We start from the raw sequence: 18,158 nt of genomic DNA on the forward strand, positions 1-18,158 counted from the left end.
TCATGGAAATTTTTGTTTCATGTGATCCATTTTGATAGAAACCAAATTGTCACGCTGACCTTTCTTATGGCATGTTTTTCAGAATGCAATTTCTAAAAGGTGGAGACTTAGCAATTTGTATTGTGTTGAATTTCATTTATAGTGTTGCTTTCATAATTTACTTGGCATACATTTATTTTCTGGAAACGTTTATTGAACTCTTATGAATAGTTGAGATGTACCCAGCATCCTTCCCCCTTTTGTCCTCAACCTTGCTACTTCTTGTTGACCCACATCTTACAGGAAAGGGGCTTTGCCTTTTTGCATGGGTGAAACATATAAACTAATTTAACCAATCAGCCCAATACAACCCTATACCAGATAAATTCAGTAAAGGTAACTCTCAGTGTTGTGGGAATTCTAGAAATCAGATTTCCTCTCTTCCTCTCTACCATGTATGTAGTGTGCAGATATGAAGCCTAGAACATCTGTAGTCATTTACTGCCAAAAAGACAATCTGAGAGGAACAGAGCCCCAGAAAATCCCACGGAAATTGATCTGGGCCCAAATCATGTTTAATGTCAATCCCAATTTAGCTCTTGGCATTGCCAGTCATGTGAGGAAATACTTTTCTTGCAATCATTTGCCAGTTTGAATCAGGCCTGCACTTATTGGAAAATGAATTATGTACATAATGGATAAGAAATTTGTTACCAGGAATGAGGTTACAAGTAACAGGGGATAATTCTTTAAAAGTGAGGGAAGTGAGAAAGACCACTCTCTCTTATGAGAAGTGGAAAATCTTTGTTTTACAATTGCATGGTGGTTGGTTAAAGTGAAGTTATTGTACTTTGGACCTAGAGCGTGTGCTACCAAAACTATTGTATTTGGCAACTGAGAAAAAAAAAATAGTAGAATGATGGATTCTACAGACAAAACAGAAACAATCTTGCTTTGTTATGTACCTCTCAAAGCAGAAAGAATAGAAAAGAATGTTTTGCCAAGCGTGGCTCCTCTGTCTTTGGTCTGCAATATACCTGTATTAAGTTTAATTTGCAGGGACCCCCGTGATTGGGAAAGTTGCATTACTTACAACAAGTCAAATGGAAGGTTATCAGAAGCAGAGATATGAGAGACATGGTAGGAGAATATAGAGAGGAATAGGAAATATATGGCCTTATCCTAGCATATTTTTAAAGCATTGTCTTCTGAAAAAAATATAAGCACTCACATTATGGAAATAAAAGCAAACTAAAGGTTGAGAGAAAAAAATAAATATAATAAATACTCACCACTACAGTCCATTGGCTTCTCTAAAGATACAACATATACCTATATATACATATATATATACACATACATATATGCATATATATACATATATACACATATATATCTCCAAAATATGGCTTATACAGATAAATGTTTCCCAATTAAAGATGGAAGCAAAGCTATATTTATAACATTATTTTGAAAAGCCTTCATAAGAATATGATTTTCACATTATTTAAGGTTAGTATATTAAATGTTTTCAACATGTAATTAGATGACATTCTTTTTATAGATATAAATCAAGTAAGCATTATTTTTCAAAATGATTTACAGGTTAAACAATATTCTTCTAAGATGCTGTGGATACCAAACTTACTACAAACCTCATGAAGAATAATTTTTAATACACATATCAAAAAAAGCTATTTAAGTCTGATTTCCTTTTTACAGTCTTTAATTTTCTGATTTCCAGTTTACAAGTGTTTAAAATGGACAAGTATGATTTTACCTCTTAGTAATAATGTTGATTCAAGATATTTTGATTCAATATATGGCAATAAGTCTCCACATGTTAACCATTAGTATCTTGGTTTTTTAAGTGGGATGTAACACTAACAACCACTACCTGTAAAACACATCATTATTTTGGTGGTTTTACAAATCTCTTCTCCACTTGTCAATTCAAAAAAAAAAACATTCTAAGAATTAGGGAATACGGAAAACTTAATGAAGTTGACTTCCAGATTTATAATCTTTCTATTTTATCCTAGAAGAGAACATTAAAAATATGTCATTGCTATAAAAGACCATCTTGTTAACGTTACAAAAGATTGGTGGGAGCAAGAACTGTGTCACTGATACGTGGAGTTTTGGAGTTATCTCTACAAATTAGGAAAATGTTCAAAGGTAAAAAAAGAAATATAGCAATCCCTAAACCATGTTGATGATGAGTAGCTTAGTCTAAACTAAATATTTTTCCACTCATAATAATCATCCTCCCCTCAAATGCCTTTTAAAAAAATACATTACACAGTACAGTAGCAGAAATCAAGGAAAGCACAGACTATTTTCAAGAACAGAAAAGTCTCCAGCGAAGAAAGGTATCTTATAGTAAAGAGCAGACTTCTTTAGAGACATTAGTCAATTAACTTGCAATTCATTATGAAGATTTTTCTTTCCTCATATGGGGAGAGTCTACTCTATTTGAAGTTGCCACACCGTTTTCTGTTCCTTTTCTAGAAAACCTGCCCTTGGTCCGTTTCTTCTTCACACTTGGGGCCTGAAGAGGAGCATCTTCTTCCATCCACCTCTGAAGCTGAACATTAAATAAATTCCATGTTATGTATGCTTGGATAGTGCAACTGGATGACAGAACAGCAATTTTAGCTGCCAACACGTTCACATCTTCGGTAGTGCCATCCGAATTCCCATTCTGCCCTCCAGCCAGGTGAAAACCAACAGTGATCACAGAAACTATTAAAGTCACGAGTCGACCCAAAATAAACACAATGGCCCACAGAGAAAACTCTTTCTGGTACTTTTCATCGCTAAAATAAAACAGGTCGCAAAAGTGAGAAAGGAATTCCACAAAATAATGCATCATCAAAAGAAGAAGTCCCAGGTGATTCAAGTACAAGAGGTAAGCTCCCGCAATGTGAAAGAGGTGAAGACCAACGTAGACAACTTGCTGGGAGAGATCTTGAGGTTTGATTCTCTGGAAGTAGAGTTCAGGAAAGGCGTGAAACCAGTAAGCCAACTGTGAGATATAGAAAAACTTCATCTGAAATGTCATCATGTTATTGGGATGAGCCCTCCATAAGAGAGACAGGTCTGACAGGCAGTTTTCAGAGAGTAGAATGAAGGTGCCCCAAATACAAGAGACCAGGAAGAATACACTAAACTGACCAGATTCGTTAAATTTGCTTTGTTTCGGTTTGGGGAACTGCATTCGCCTGTTAATTCTATCCAAGACATACTCTTGAATAGTGGCGTGAATGATGATTGCCACCAGCATGTAGAAGAACACTGTGGCCAAATCTTTGGCACCATAATGATACAGGAACTTAGGTGCTGTGGCTCTTTCTTCTGCTTCTTCGGCAGGGAAGGTAACACCGTGCTGGAGAGTAATAAAAACGATCGACACTTCTGCTGTTCCCTCGAACATGAGCCCCAGCACGAAGAACATCCCCACACAGGCGACAAGGTCCGCATGATTCTGCAGGATGAATTCCTGGCTCAGGACTGGGGGGTTCTTGGTGCCCTTCTTACGAAACGTCATGGTGGCGCTTCCCAGATACTCACCGACGAGCGGCAGCTGCCTCCCCGTGGCTGCTCCTCAAGGCGCCGCCGCCGCCGCCGCCGCCGCCGCCGCCGCCGCGGCTCCGGGGGCTTCACTCCCCATCCCGGAGCCGGTCCCGGGTCGCTTCGGCCACCCAGAAAAAAAAAAAAAAAAAAAATCAAAGCAGCTGGCCGAACAGGACTGAGCATGCGCACCAGGGCCGGCGGAGGCAGGGAAGGAAATCGAGCGCCGCGCCCCTACCCGGCGCCAGGCCCGGGGTTGCGAGCGGTGATCTTCCACGTTGATCAGCGTCTCTTTAAATCCGCTGGCACCGTCGAGATGCTCCTAAATGATTTGTCCATAGCATCTTCATTGCTGACCGTGACAAAGCAGGACAGAGCTCTGCTTGTTCTTCAGCAGCATGATAATGATAAAAACCAGCATCATAATGATAGAAGCAAACTCTCCTAGCGCTTAGCATTTACCAGGTGCCTTTACTTTTATAAATGGAAACTTTCTAGAAAACTCAGTGAAGAAAATAGAGTTTTAACCTTTTTTAAAAATTATTTTTATTTTTTCCAAAGGAGAAACTGAGGCACAGAGGTTAAGCGGTATGCCCAAGATCACAGCTGGGAGGCGTTAGAGCTACGATTTGAATCCGTTGCCTGTGTTCTTGACCATTGTATTCTAGTACCTCTTGTTGTAAATCAGTCACACCTGGAAATATTTTGCTAGCGCAGCAACAGAGCGTACTCAAAAATACTTCCCCGATTGGCAATCATAATTGTGGCAAAAATATTGTCTAGTCAGTAATCAGATTTATTGCATTTTAAAAGATGGGGAGTTGGTTGGAAGGGGAAAACTATCAGTTCACGGAAAGGTCTTTTGGTTGCAAAGCCCACAACTGAATTTCCTCTCTCTAGCAGATAAGAAACTCATGTCTCATTATTATAGTTTTTGCATATAATTTTGCTAAAAATCACATATCAAAAAACAGCTTCTTTTGTAAATGTTAATATCTTCATCAGTTCAAAGTTCTTATCAGCTTTCAAATTTGTCTTTGCAGGCAGAGCACTTTTCTTGTTTCTTCTGTGTTGCATGAGATCATTGTCATTACTGATACAGTTAAGGTTTGAAGCTTGGAATATACATTTCAGAAGAATAAGTGCTTTATGATTTAAAGAATAAAACCCACTTTAAATTTAGAATGTCTAATTGCCTTTTATCATTGTTTCTCTGTGTGCTGTGCACTGACAAAAGATGTAGTCCAACCTGTGTAATGACTTTTAAGATATTGAACAAAGTACTCTGATCAATAGACAGTGTGCCTGCATTTCCTGGAAGAGCCAAACAATTGTACATATACAGAATTAGTTTGGAAAGTACTCTTGGGTTAAGGAGTGTACCTACATATTTTTCTATAGTAAGAATTCTCTATTTCTTGACGGATTCCTTATTGGATAGTCTACTTTTTTTTTAACAGATCAGCTGCACAGTATTTGGTTTTCCGAACTGTTACTCAGTTCTTGGCTCTGACAACTCAATTTTGAGTGCTTTTTGAGGTTAACTGAATCAGTGAGGAATTATAAATAGAGGTGCCAAAATGAGGGCATCAAGAAATGAGAAAAAAAAAAAAAAATCAAGCTTGAAGGCAGTTGCCAGGGAGGAAATAGTCAAGGAGAAGAGCAGTGGGAATTGTTGAGTTTATTCAAGAAAGTGCAAATTTATATACTTTTTTGAAAATAATCATAATTTCAAATATAGAATTCATCAGTTTTCTTATAGGCATAGACAATATGACTGTAATCATTTTGTGACATACTAACTAAATATAAAAATAGTTGTGCAATTCCTGAGCTGAGATTTCTGTTTATATTTCTGTTTGACAGTTTTGACAGGCCTTCCAACTCTACCTATGCAAATACGATAGATTTTGCCTCAAAAAAGGAACATATCAAAGTGAACAGAACAAATATTTATGCATAGTCGTGAAATGGTATTTTCTTACCAAAAGGAAAAAAGGCCATTTTCAGCTAGCTTAAAATTATATCTTAAAGGAAAAAGGACATTCCCCCCCAACACACACTTATTTTTTGAGTAGAGAAACTTCTTCGGCTATCAAATGATATTCTGTAGTCTAAATTATTAATTTAAATTTTATATTAAATACAGTGTATTTGAATTTTAGTTTCATATTTCTTATTAACATCATCATAAAAATATTAAAATGTCAAATTTCTAAAATTATTGGAATCTGTAAGAGTATTGTAGTAATATTATAGAAAATGCCATTTGCTTTCAGTAGTTTTATTGGCACTATTTGACAAAGAATAAAAAGTATATAACAATATCTTAAAAATTTGGATACCACTATGATTATTATATCATTTAATGTATGGGCATGTATTCCTACTTTATGCCCTATGCCTGTGATATTAAATTCAAATGGAGATTTCTGCTTCGATCATTAAGAGTAACTATAATTGAATTTCCACTCCTATTGTAAATAACTGAAAAACTAGACAAATTATATGAAATAACTTTTTTTCTTTCAGATATTGGAGAATAAAAAAGGAGAGAGAGAAATGAGGAGAGCCCCACAATTTGCCCCGGATTTCTGCCTGGATGCATTTTCCAGTCCATTGTGCAGAGATGGAAGGAGGGTAGGGCAGCCAAGAAGAGCCTCCTGGAGATCTTGCTGAATTGAGGAGAGACAGGAGAAGGTGAGGTGACTAAAGTTTGCTGGGCAGAGTAATTTTGCAGAGAAAGTTAAGTAATTAGAGTGCTTTGGAAATTTGCATAAACATTCCCTAGAGGCTGCCTCTAATATTGAGTCTTGTATGCATAAGGTTAGAATACATGAGGCCAAGCAAAGAACAGTAGGAGAAATGTAAATTCAAAATTTTCAAGAATTCGAACAGGACTAGGAGAATTTGAAGTTTGGAAAAGTCAGAAAGTAGAATCCCCTTGGAACACTTGTGAGACTCTACAATCAGTCAAGGGCCAAGAAAAGTCACAGTCAATAGGAAGGCTGCACTTGCCCTAGGGAAAAAGCTAATTCATGCGTGCCTATAGTTTTCAAGAAGGCTTCAAAGGATCAAGGTGCTCCGCAAGGAACTGTCCGCCAGAAAAATCCACACCTTGACAATGTGAAATTCACATTGTTTAGCATCTGTATAAAATTTATGAAACAAAGGCTAGGTTCAGCTGGGTCTATCAGAATGTCTACATGTGGCCTCTCCATGTGGCGTTGGCATTGTCACAGAGCAGTGGCTATAGGCTCTAAGATTGAGCTTTGTAGTGAAAAAAAAGCCGAAGTTCTGTGGCCTTTTATGACCCAGAATTGGAAGTTATGTCATATAATTTTCATTGTCAAAGCAGGCACAAGCCTTTTAACTTCAAGGTGGAGCTGGTTGGGGGTAGGGTGGGGAACACAGATACCACCTCTTAATAAGAAGTGTACCCGAATATTTGTGGCTAAGTTTTTAAATAGCCACATCTTTTCTTTTAACAACTCTTCTTTCCTCTCACATAAAATATGCACTGTTTCCTTTCAATGCAAACAAATGTCTCATGCCAATATAGCAACAGGGTCAAGTTTATTACCTAGGAATTTGAAAGCTAAATTAGATCCAGGCATAGAAGGGCTCCTTAGGTCCTTTCCTTTGTTACACTTACTCTTCATCTGAATACTTGTAAAGGAAAGAAACAAGGTATCTGGCTCTCACACACCTAAGGCATAGGAAAAATGCAATAGACACTTACATACAAGAAGTGGGTAAATTGGTTGCACACAGCAGTCAATGGTCAAAATGAAACAGGAGGAAGAGGGCAGGGCACAGCCTTTGAAAGAATTACATAGCCATAGGACATGACAAAAACTGGTTGGAACCAACTAGGTCCAAGATGGCAGAAGATTCGACTTCCAGTGGACCTTGAGCCTCATCATACTCTCATTGTAATACATTAGCATGCTAAGTGACACTACCAGTGCCATGACAGTTCTGAGGCTAACCATAAAATGCTAAAAAGTGGGCAGTGGCCCAATTCCTGGAAATCCCCACCCCTTCCCTGAAATAATTGGAATAATCCTCCCACTCATTAGCCTATGAAATTACCCAGCCCATAAAAACTAACCACGCCATATTTCGGGGCTCTCTCGCTTTCTGAAATGGCCCACACTCTGTCTCTGGAGTGTGTTTCTCTCTAAATAAATCCACTTCTTACCTATCACTTCGTCTCTCACTGAATTCTTTCTGCAATGAGATATCAAGAACCTCAAATTCACTGGGAACAAATATAATTATGAGGTCTGGGGAAAGTCCCTAGATCTTTGATTTAAACCCAGTCTCTCTTCCTCAGAAATGGTGGAAGATTTTTCTTTTCTTTTTTTTTGCTCTTTAAAACATGGACTAAATATTACAAGTTATTTGTATTTATTGGTTTGTATATTTTAAAAGATACACACACAAAAAAAACCCCTAGAAGCCAAGTAATGTTAATGTGTTAATGTTAATCTTTGTCTTTATGGTGTAATAGTGGATTATACTATTAATTATAATGTATCAATTATACTATTGGCACTTCAAGGAATTAACATTCTATCAATGAATTTATGGTGGAACCAAGAGAGGAATGGAAAGATTAGCATCTGAGTATCCTTTACAGAGGACTGCCACATACTGAGCAAAGTATCTTTTAAAATGCTATATTGATTTTGTTGAGAAACAATTGGTTTAAAAAAATCAATAGAAAGCCCCATTATAATTTAGGTACTATATATTAATACAAATAATTAGTTATTTCCATTATCTACACAATGTAACCTTTTGCATATGTATTTTATAACTCAGGGGTCCCCAACCCCCGGGCCATGGACCGGTACTGGTCCGTGGCCTGTTAGGAACAGGGCCGCACAGCAGGAAGTGAGCGGCGGGCGAGTGAGTGAAGCTTCATCTGTATTTACAGCCGCTCCCCATCACTCACATTACCGCCTGAACTCCACCTCCTGTCAGATCAGTGGCAGAGGCATCCGATTCTCACAGGAGCGTGAACCCTACTGTGAATTGCACATGCGAGGGATCTAGGTTGCGCGTTCCTTATGAGAATCTAATGCCTGATGATCCGAGGTGGAGCTGAGGTGACGCTAGCGCTGGGGAGCGGCTGTAAATACAGATTATCATTAGCAGAGAGGTGTGACTGCACAGAGACCATAATAAATCAACTGTCTGCAGACTCATATCAAAACCCTATCAGTGAATGGCAAGTGAAAGCAAGCTCAGGGCTCCCACTGATTCTGCATTATGGTGAGTTGTATAATTACTTCATTATATATTACAATGTAATAATAATAGAAATAAAGTGCACAATAAATGTAATGCACTTGAATCATCTGGAAACCAATCCCCCTTCCCCCTGGTCCGTGGAAAAACTGCCTTCCACAAAACCAGTCCCTGGTGCCAAAAAGGTCGGGGACTGCTGTTATAACTTAACATTATTATTTATATGGATAGCTTAGCCAAAAAACTCTTTTAATTGACTTATGTGCCTTTTTAAAACATAACTTCCCCAAAGAGATAAATGGACATCGATTCTGACTTTGTTAAACTAGAAAAGTACGTTAGGAACTTTATAATATAGACATTGCCTCATCTTTCAATATTATTCTATCTCACAATGAAAAAATAATTATATTTGTATACCTCTAACATACCTACCATTTAATAATTTAAATTTGGATAATTCAAGTAATTGAACTGAACATTCAAATGCTAAAATTCAATAGCATTTGAGGAAGCAATATATGTTGGAAGAAAACTACTTCAAAAGATCAAACATAAGTCACTTTAAATCAATGTTTATAATTAGCAGTCATAATTGACTGAGATCACCAAACACTTAGTTCCATTAAGCAAAACATAATATGATTTAGCTTGTGCATGAAATTACAAAGTCTCTTGAGGTTTGACTGATTCAAACAGTCTTGAATAATTTGATTAAAGAGATTTTAAATATTTAAGTCATTTTTATAACTGATAAGACACAGGCTTTAAAAAAATACAGCAAGGAATATGGCTGAATATTTAATGGAATAAGGAAAAACCTCAATACAACATTTCCAAATTCTGCTATAATGATACTGATGGTAGCATATTCTGATCTTGCCTATTTTGGCAATTATTACAACGTCGATCAATTTAATTTATTCATATATCTCATTATAAAGTCAGTTGTAAATCTCATTCTTCTCATACTTAGGTTATCAATTTCTAAATAATTTACTTAACAACATATAATAAGGACCAATTTTTTTAAAGAAGCTATGACACTGTAGGGTAGTTTTCCATAGTCATAAAGGGAAATAAATGGTTTGAGGACTTGTGTTCAAATCTGTTACTAAAGTTTGCTATGTATAGATCATTTTATATATACAAAATATGGTGGAAAACTAGGCTATAATGTTGATCTTTATTTATTGAATAAACATTTGTTAACAAACTGCTAAAATGGCCATGAGCATTACACACATATTTGCTCTTGCTGAATTCTGTTTGATCAAAGCACTGTCTGTGGCAGTAAGTGACATGGAGGTTTTCTAAGTTCTGGTTAAGACAGAGGGTATGAAAAACCAGTTTTGGTAGGTTGAATTCAAAAGTGAAGTTTGAAGTCTGACCTAGTGGTTCTAGGAACAATTAATTACTGATCCCTACCTCACTTATTTTCTCTGGAGATTTTTTAGGTTGTGGATGGTAATTACTTTTAAATTTTTTGAAACTTGTCTCATATACAGGAGCATAAAAGACAAATGAAAACCTAAGTCTACAACATGTTGTCAAGGGCAAAGAAGACTGTGCACTGTTTATTTCTGACAAGAAAAATGATTTTAATGTCCCTCACACACTATCTTTCTCACAAATTCCCTCCTATAGACTGCATCAATCAGTGGATGTCACTTTTGTGGAAGTCATGATCTGTATTCCTCCTAGCGGCTCTCTTACTTTACAGGCCCTAAAATAGGTTCAGTTATAGCTTACAACTGCAAGAGAGCAGAAATCCATTTCCTGTATCCATTTCCTTGACTCACCACCATTTGATGTTATTGTCTTTCCAATAATTTGCCACCAAAATTATTGTGATATTACAAAATGGACAAAATAAGAATTGCATTCTTTTCACACAATCTAGTAATTAAATAATAGGGAAAAAAGAACCCCATCTTAAAAGTAAAGTAGTAATATTTTACAATAAAGGTCCCAAGGCCAGGAAAAATATTTATTATTTCCTCTATTACAAAGCAGATCTATAATTTTGCAAATAATGCAAGTGAAGTTGCTCTAATCTTGTGCTATATCCTATTGTGACTTTTATTCTAAAATAACTCGTGCTTTTTTGAATGTGAAATTATTTCTGACTACACAACTGCAAGCTATTTTTTTTTTCAGTACTAATTCATCTTTTACCCATGCATTCTTGCTTACTAGCTAGCTAAATCGCAACACGATTTTGGGTAACAAATAATGGGCCCACAGAATAGTTTATTTTGCAAATTAAGATCTACGTAAGTGGGGGCTTCCCTGGTGGCGCAGTGGTTGAGAGTCTGCCTGCCAGTGCAGGGGACACGAGTTCGAGCCCTGGTCTGGGAAGATCCCACATGCCGCGGAGCCACTAGACCCGTGAGCCACAACTACTGAGCCTGCGCGTCTGGAGCCTGTGCTCCGCAACAAGAGAGGCCGCGATAGCGAGAGGCCCGCGCACCTCGATGAGGAGTGGCCCACGCTCGCCGCAACTAGAGAAAGCCCTCGCGCAGAAACGAAGACCCCAACACAGCCAAAAATAATAAATAAATAAATAAAAATTAAAAAAAGAAAATCTACGTAAGCAATTCTTTCAGTACTACCCCAAGGCACATTTTTTTGAGGTAGAATAACTATTCTTCTAATAAGGAACATATTTGAATATTAAATAAAGATTTCTAAGAGACATATTATGATAGGTACATCCAACCTGATGTTAAAAAATTCAGGGTCAATTAATACTGTAATAATGTTTGAAAGAAGTCTGTTAGCAGGTATAATACTCTATTCACTCAACATGAGATCATAATAAGGATATCAATTGTGTGAGAGAGAAAGACAATATATAGGCAGGTGTCTGACCCTAAAGGGACTGTATTAAAATATGGATCCAGTGCATAGAAAAAAACAAGGATTTAGTTTCTGTTTAACATGCAAAATTTGATAACTGGACCATAAGCAAAAATAATGATATACGATTACTATATGATTTCAAGAATTACTATAAAGGTAGTATCATCAGAAAATATGGCATTGGTGAAAGAACAGACACTGATAAATGGACAGAATAGAGGGCCCAGAGAATGACCTACACATTTATAGTCAACTGATTTCTGACAAAGCTACAGAGGCACTTCGAGGATAAAGGATTGTCTTTTTAACAAATGGCACTGGAATATTTGGACATCTGTATGCAAACAAACAGATAAACAAACATAATAAAATAATCTAGACAGAGACCTTACACCTTTTACAAAAATTAACTCAAAATGAATTTAAGGCCTAAATGTAAAATGCAGAAGTATAAAACATCTAGGAAACACAGGAGAAAATCTATATAACCTTGGATTTGTTGATGAGTTTTGATCCAAAAACTCATGGATCTGAAAAAGATATGATTTGGACTTTATTGAAATTGAAAATTTCTGCTCTGCAAAAGACACTGTGAAGAGAATAAAAGACAAGCCACAGACAGGGAGAAAATATTTGCAAATTCCGAGAAAGGGCTTTTAATCAGAATATAAAAAGCACTCAACATCACAATAAGAAAAAAAATTAATTTGCAAAAGACTTGAACAGATACTTCACCAAAAAAATACACAGAAGACAACTAAATACATGAAAAAATGTTCAATATCATTTGGGAATTGCAAATTAAAACAAGAGAAACACTACTCAACATATATTAGAATGGCTAAATTCCAAAACAACGGGAATACCAATTACTAGCAAGGATAGGAACAATAATAGAGACTCTCATTCATTGCTGGTGGGAATGCAAAACAGTATAGCCATTTTGGAAGACAATTTGGCGATTTCATATAAAGCCAAACATAGTCTTCCTATATAACTCAGCAATGGCATTCTTAAGTTTTTACCCAACTGATTCAAAAACTTACACACAGATGTTTATAGAACACACAAAAACTCATGCAGAGATGTTTATAGAAGCTTTATTTATAATCATAACTAATGAAAACAACAAAGTTGTCCTTTAACAGGTGAATGGATGAAGTATGGTACATTCACAGAATGGAATATTATTGAGCAATGAAAAGGTATGAATCATCTATCTAAACAACACAGATGAATCTTAAATGATTATTACTAAGTGAGTCTGTAAAGGCAACATACCATATGATTTCATTCATATGACATTCTGAAAAAGGCAAAACTCTTGATGGAAAACAGATCAGAGGTTGCCAGTCAGCTGCTTGTGAAGAGGAAGGGAGTTGAAGAGGCGAAGCACAGGTGGCTATGAAACTATTCTGTTTGATACTATAGTGATGGATAAACAAAGCTATGCATTTGTCAAAACTAATAGCAATCCTTATAGTACTAAGAATGAACTTTATATATGCAAATTAAAAATCAGTTGTGAGATGTGAGGATCCCAGGAAGGAATGCAGACTGTGAAAAAAGAATCTATATTACAGATGTGCAACATGACATCACTGAAGGGGGTGGGCTGAAATGAGTTGACCTAAGTAACTTGGGAAATGAGTGAAGACTGTAGGACTAAAGACAAAAGGAAATATTTATAGGTACTGCAATTTAGTTGGTAAATATTGACCATGTGAGCAAGGTATAAGAATTGTGAAATCACTGTACAGCCAGAACTAGAAGAATTTGAGTAAGAAAATAAACATAGTATTGTACTATAACCCAAAGTTTAAAGTAAATAACCAAGAGTTCCAATGGATATAAACAAATGACTGAATAAATAAATAAATGAGGGGAAGATATACAAATCCTCTGCAGAGAAATCCCAAGTAATTTATATAGATACTGCCCCTCGAGGAGATGGAACATAACTCCCTACTCCTTAGTGTAGGCTATGCATAGTGACATCCTTCCAAAAAGTACAGTATAGAAAGTGGGGAGGGGGGAGAGTAACTTTACAGTAGAGAAACCTGACAGTCACTGCCTCAGCCAGGTGATCAAGGTGAACAACACTAGTGATAAGTCATGTTGACAGTATGTACCCTTGTAATGATGTGATGTGATGGAAGTGACACTTTACCTCTGTGGTTTTCCGCTTCAAAACCCATGACCCCAGTCTAATCATTAGAAAAATATCAGACAAATATGAATACAGGGACATTCTACACAATATCTGGCTAATATGCCTCAAAAAACAAGGAAAATCTGAGAAACATTTACAGCCCAGGGAATTCTAAGGAGACATGATGACTACATGCAATGAAGTATTATAGACAGAACAAAAAAAGGACCTCAGATAAAAACTAAGGAAATATAAATAAATCATGAGCTTTAGTTAAGAATATTATTTCATTATTGGCTCAAAAGTGTGACAAGGGGCTTCCCTGGTGGCGCAGTGGTTGAGAATCTGCCTGCCAATGCAGGGGACACGGGTTCAAGCCCTGGTCTGGGAAGATCCCACATGCCACGGAGCAACTGGGCCCGTGAGCCACAATTACTGAGCCTGCGCGTCTGGAGCCTGTGCTCCACAACAAGAGAGGCCGCGATGGTGAGAGGCCCGCGCACCGCGATGAAGAGTGGTTCCCACTTGCCGCAACTAGAGAAAGCCCTCGCACAGAAACGAAGACTCAACACAGTCATAAATAAATAAATAAATAAATAAAAAGAACGTGAATTTCTAAAAAAAAAAAAAAAAGTGTGACTAATGTAGCACAAGAATGTAAGATTTTAACGGAAGGGTAAACAAGATTTAGGATATACTAGAAATCTCTCAACTGTCCTGACAACTTTTCTGTAAATGTAAAAGTATTCTTAAATAAGAAATTTTATTTACAAAAAAGTGATGTTGACCTAGGTGTATATGTCTAGAATTTTACCTGCATGAAATTAGGATCAAGTCAAGAAACTCTTTAAACTGGCAGTTAGGGAACTAGCCGCCTTATTGGAGAAGAGAAGAGAACAATGAAGGTTAGAAACTGCTATTAGAAAGCAAGCACCAGCTTTTCTTTATTGTACTTTCATTACTATTTAATATTACCTCTGACCCTGTCAGTGAAACTACAGTGCTAAAATTTCATTATTTCACTCTGGTGTCAGAATTTTTTTTAATCTAAACTTTTTAATGGTGAATTCAGATGTTAAGTCAGTGTTACAAACACCTTACTTATTATTTTGTTTTTTGAACTAAAAATAAGAATACTAACCATTTCAATCTGTGGCACCTTTTGCCCAGCTTTACAGAACTGTTCTAATTAAGTATTATTAGGGTGCGCTCTACCTTACTTTGCTCCTAGCTTCTCTAATTGGATAGCAGTTCCTGGTATGCTACACGGCAAAATATGCTAGTATCTAAAAATGATTTTTTTTTTAATATTTGACTTTTTCATAGTTAGGTTACATAGTGGGAAATAAAGACTTTCAGTTTAATGTAAGTTTGTTTCAAAGTTGCAGTACTTATACCAGGGACCAGCAAACTATGGCATATGTACTGAATCCATCCTGTGGCCAGCTTTTGGAAGGCCTTTGAGCTAACAGGAGTTTTCACAATAGTGTCCTCCCAAATTCATGTCCATCTTTTACCTGTTAATGTGACCTTATTTAAACACTCTTTGCAGATGTAGTCAAGTGAAGATTAGGTCATTTTGGATTGGGTTTGCCCTAATTCCATTCACTGATCTTCATATAAAAGCTGACACAAACACATGGAGGTACATACACACAGACAAGAAGGCCATGTGAAGAAGGAATAGAGATTGGAGTGATGCATCTACAAGCCAAGGAACACCAATGATTGCCAGTAACCACCAGAAGCTGTAAGAGGCAAGAAAGGATTCTTTCCTAGGGCATTCAAAAGGAACATGACCTGTCAACACCTTGATTTCAGACCACCTTGATTCTAGCCTTCAGAGCTGTGAGAGGATAAATTTCTATTGTTTGAAGCCACCTAGTTTTGAGCAACTTTTTATATCAGCCCTAAGAAACCAATACATATGTTTAAAGGATTGTAAGAACACAATAATACAAAAACAAAGAAGAATATGCAACAGATATCATATGTGGCCTGCAAAGCCTGAAATATTTACCAGCTGGCCCTTCAGGAAAAGTTTATGTACCCTTGCCTCAGAGGCTTATGTTAAAACTTTCAGTGGGTGGGTCCATAGCAGCCTTCCATCTAGGGATAACTTGTCCTTACTACTAACGGTTGACCCTTCTGGGATCTCCTCTCCAAGCCCCAGGTGATGAATAAGCACGCTCTGCTCAGCTGGTTCAACACTTCTCTGCCCCACGTGAGTTCTTTGCATAGCCTTGTGTAATCTCAGCCTATACCTGCATGGTTTAGTAGTCAGCTGACTCAATGGGATGCCTGTGCATTTTTTCAGCATTGCTTCTTTGTGGAACTCTGTTTTGCAACTTACAGACACCTCACTCAGCTTCTCCGAATTCTGATCACCTCAACTTAGGGGAATGGTCAGGCTCTGTTTGGGATCCATACCTCTGCTCCCTGGTCTGGAATGTGACATCCAGCAGGGTATAAGGGTATAAGGCTCAAAGCAATCCTGTGCTATTTCCTGTCCAATATCTGCAAATATTTTAAAATATATTTTTGCCCAGTTTTGGACTGCAGAATGTAAATCCTGACCCTGTTGCTTGATCATATTTGGAAGTAAAAGCCCACTAAAAGATAAAAGCCCACTTAGATTTTATCTTTATTCTTTTAAATGTTGGCCAGTATATTTGAGTTTAATAAGAAGAGTTAAGCATACGATCCATGTCTTAACCTGGGATATTATAGAACTTCTTCCCTGTCTAATGCCAGAGTGCCTATTTAATTCTGTAAAACTCATCAATAGCCCAATCCCAGATTGTCTGTTTGATGTAAAAGGTGACTTTCTAGGGAAGGGCAGAAACCTGGCTCCTAAAACCACACTTTATAACAATGCAGATCTGTTATAGGCTAATCTTCCAACCAAGGAAAAAAAAAGTATTTTCTAAAAAAATCCAAGAAATAAGACCAACATTATATTTTTGCTTTTTTTTTTGACACATAAAATGTCTACAATTTTTGTTTTCTACATACTCAAGTTTCTGATGTTTGAGAGAGGCCCCAAATTATCCAATGCAATAGTGTATATAAATGGAGTCAGAGAGTTATATGCAGTTATGCAGCTCCCAAAACAAATTAATTAGTAAAATAAGTGAATCATTTCAAAATATTACATTAGCTCTTGGAGGCCTTGCTACAACCGCCTGCTTATATATAAAGACAAATAAAAAGGAAAATATACCAAAACTTACACAGCAAAAGCAGTTCTAAGAGGGAAGTTTATAGTAATAAACAGCTACATTAAAAAAGAAGAAAGGTCTTAAATAAACAACCTAATTTTATACCTTAATGAATTAGAAAAAGAAGAATAAGATAAGCCCAAAGTTAGCAAAAGAAAGTAAATAATAAATCTTGGAGCAGAAATGCATGAAATAGAGACTAGAAAAACAATAGAAAAATGGAAAAAATTTAGTTTTTTGAAAAGACACACACGGTTGGCAAACCCTTAGCTAGACTAATCAAGGGGGAAAAAAAGAGAATATTCAAATAAATTTAATCAGAATTAAAGAGGGGACATTACAACTGATGCCACAGAAATAAATAAAAGATTATAAGGGACTCTCGTAAATAATTTTTTGCCAACAAATTGGACAACCTAGAAGAGATAGATAAAGCCCTAGAAACAAACAACCTCTCAAGACTGAATCATGAAAAAGTAGGAAGCCTGAAAGACCAATAACAAATAAGGAGATTGAATCAGCAATTAAAAACTTCTTAACCAAGAAAACCTCAGGACCAGATGACTTCACAGTCACAAGCATTTAAAGAAGAGTTAATACCAATCCTTCTTAAACTCTTCCAAAAAAATTGAAGAGGAAACATTTCCAACTCATTTTGTAAGGCCAGCATCACCCTGACACCAAAGCCAGACCAAAACATGAGAAAAGTACACACCAATATCCCTAATGGGCAGCATGGATGTAAAAACGTCAACAAAATATTAACAAACTGCATTCAGCAGCACATTAAAAGGATCATACACCATGATCAGGTGGGATTTATTCCTGGAATGCAAGGATGGTTCAACATAAGCAAATCAATCAATATGATACACCACATTGACCGAATGAAGGATAAAAAGCACATTATCATCTCAATAAATGCAGAAAAAGCATGTGACAAAATTCGATACTCTTTCATGCTTTTATACAAAACTATAACTAACTGATTCCTTGTCTTTAAAAAAGGTAAGTTAGAGACAATGAAATATTTTCTAAACAATTACAAGATAGAAATCTAATAGCTCTACAACTCTTTTGCATTTGTTCATATAGAAGAATGGTATACA

General features: G+C 36.5%; 1 protein-coding gene and 1 long non-coding RNA gene across 2 annotated transcripts in view; one reads left to right on the forward strand and one right to left on the reverse strand.

The window, feature by feature from the left end:
* LOC118895180 overlaps positions 1-18,158 on the forward strand; it is a 75,221-nt gene that overhangs the window by 49,244 nt on the left and 7,819 nt on the right. Inside the window, exon 3 of the long non-coding RNA XR_005019900.1 lies at positions 6,085-6,252. This is a non-coding gene — a long non-coding RNA (uncharacterized LOC118895180). The remainder of the gene's footprint in view (positions 1-6,084; positions 6,253-18,158) is intronic.
* Positions 1,520-3,677, reverse strand: TRAM1L1 (translocation associated membrane protein 1 like 1). The gene has a single exon (XM_036852023.1). It carries the CDS (start codon positions 3,527-3,529, stop codon positions 2,411-2,413), a length of 1,119 nt encoding a protein of 372 aa, XP_036707918.1. The 5' UTR covers positions 3,530-3,677; the 3' UTR covers positions 1,520-2,410.

Source organism: Balaenoptera musculus, chromosome 5, assembly GCF_009873245.2.
Source record: "Balaenoptera musculus isolate JJ_BM4_2016_0621 chromosome 5, mBalMus1.pri.v3, whole genome shotgun sequence".
NCBI classification, from domain to species: Eukaryota; Metazoa; Chordata; class Mammalia; order Artiodactyla; family Balaenopteridae; genus Balaenoptera; species Balaenoptera musculus.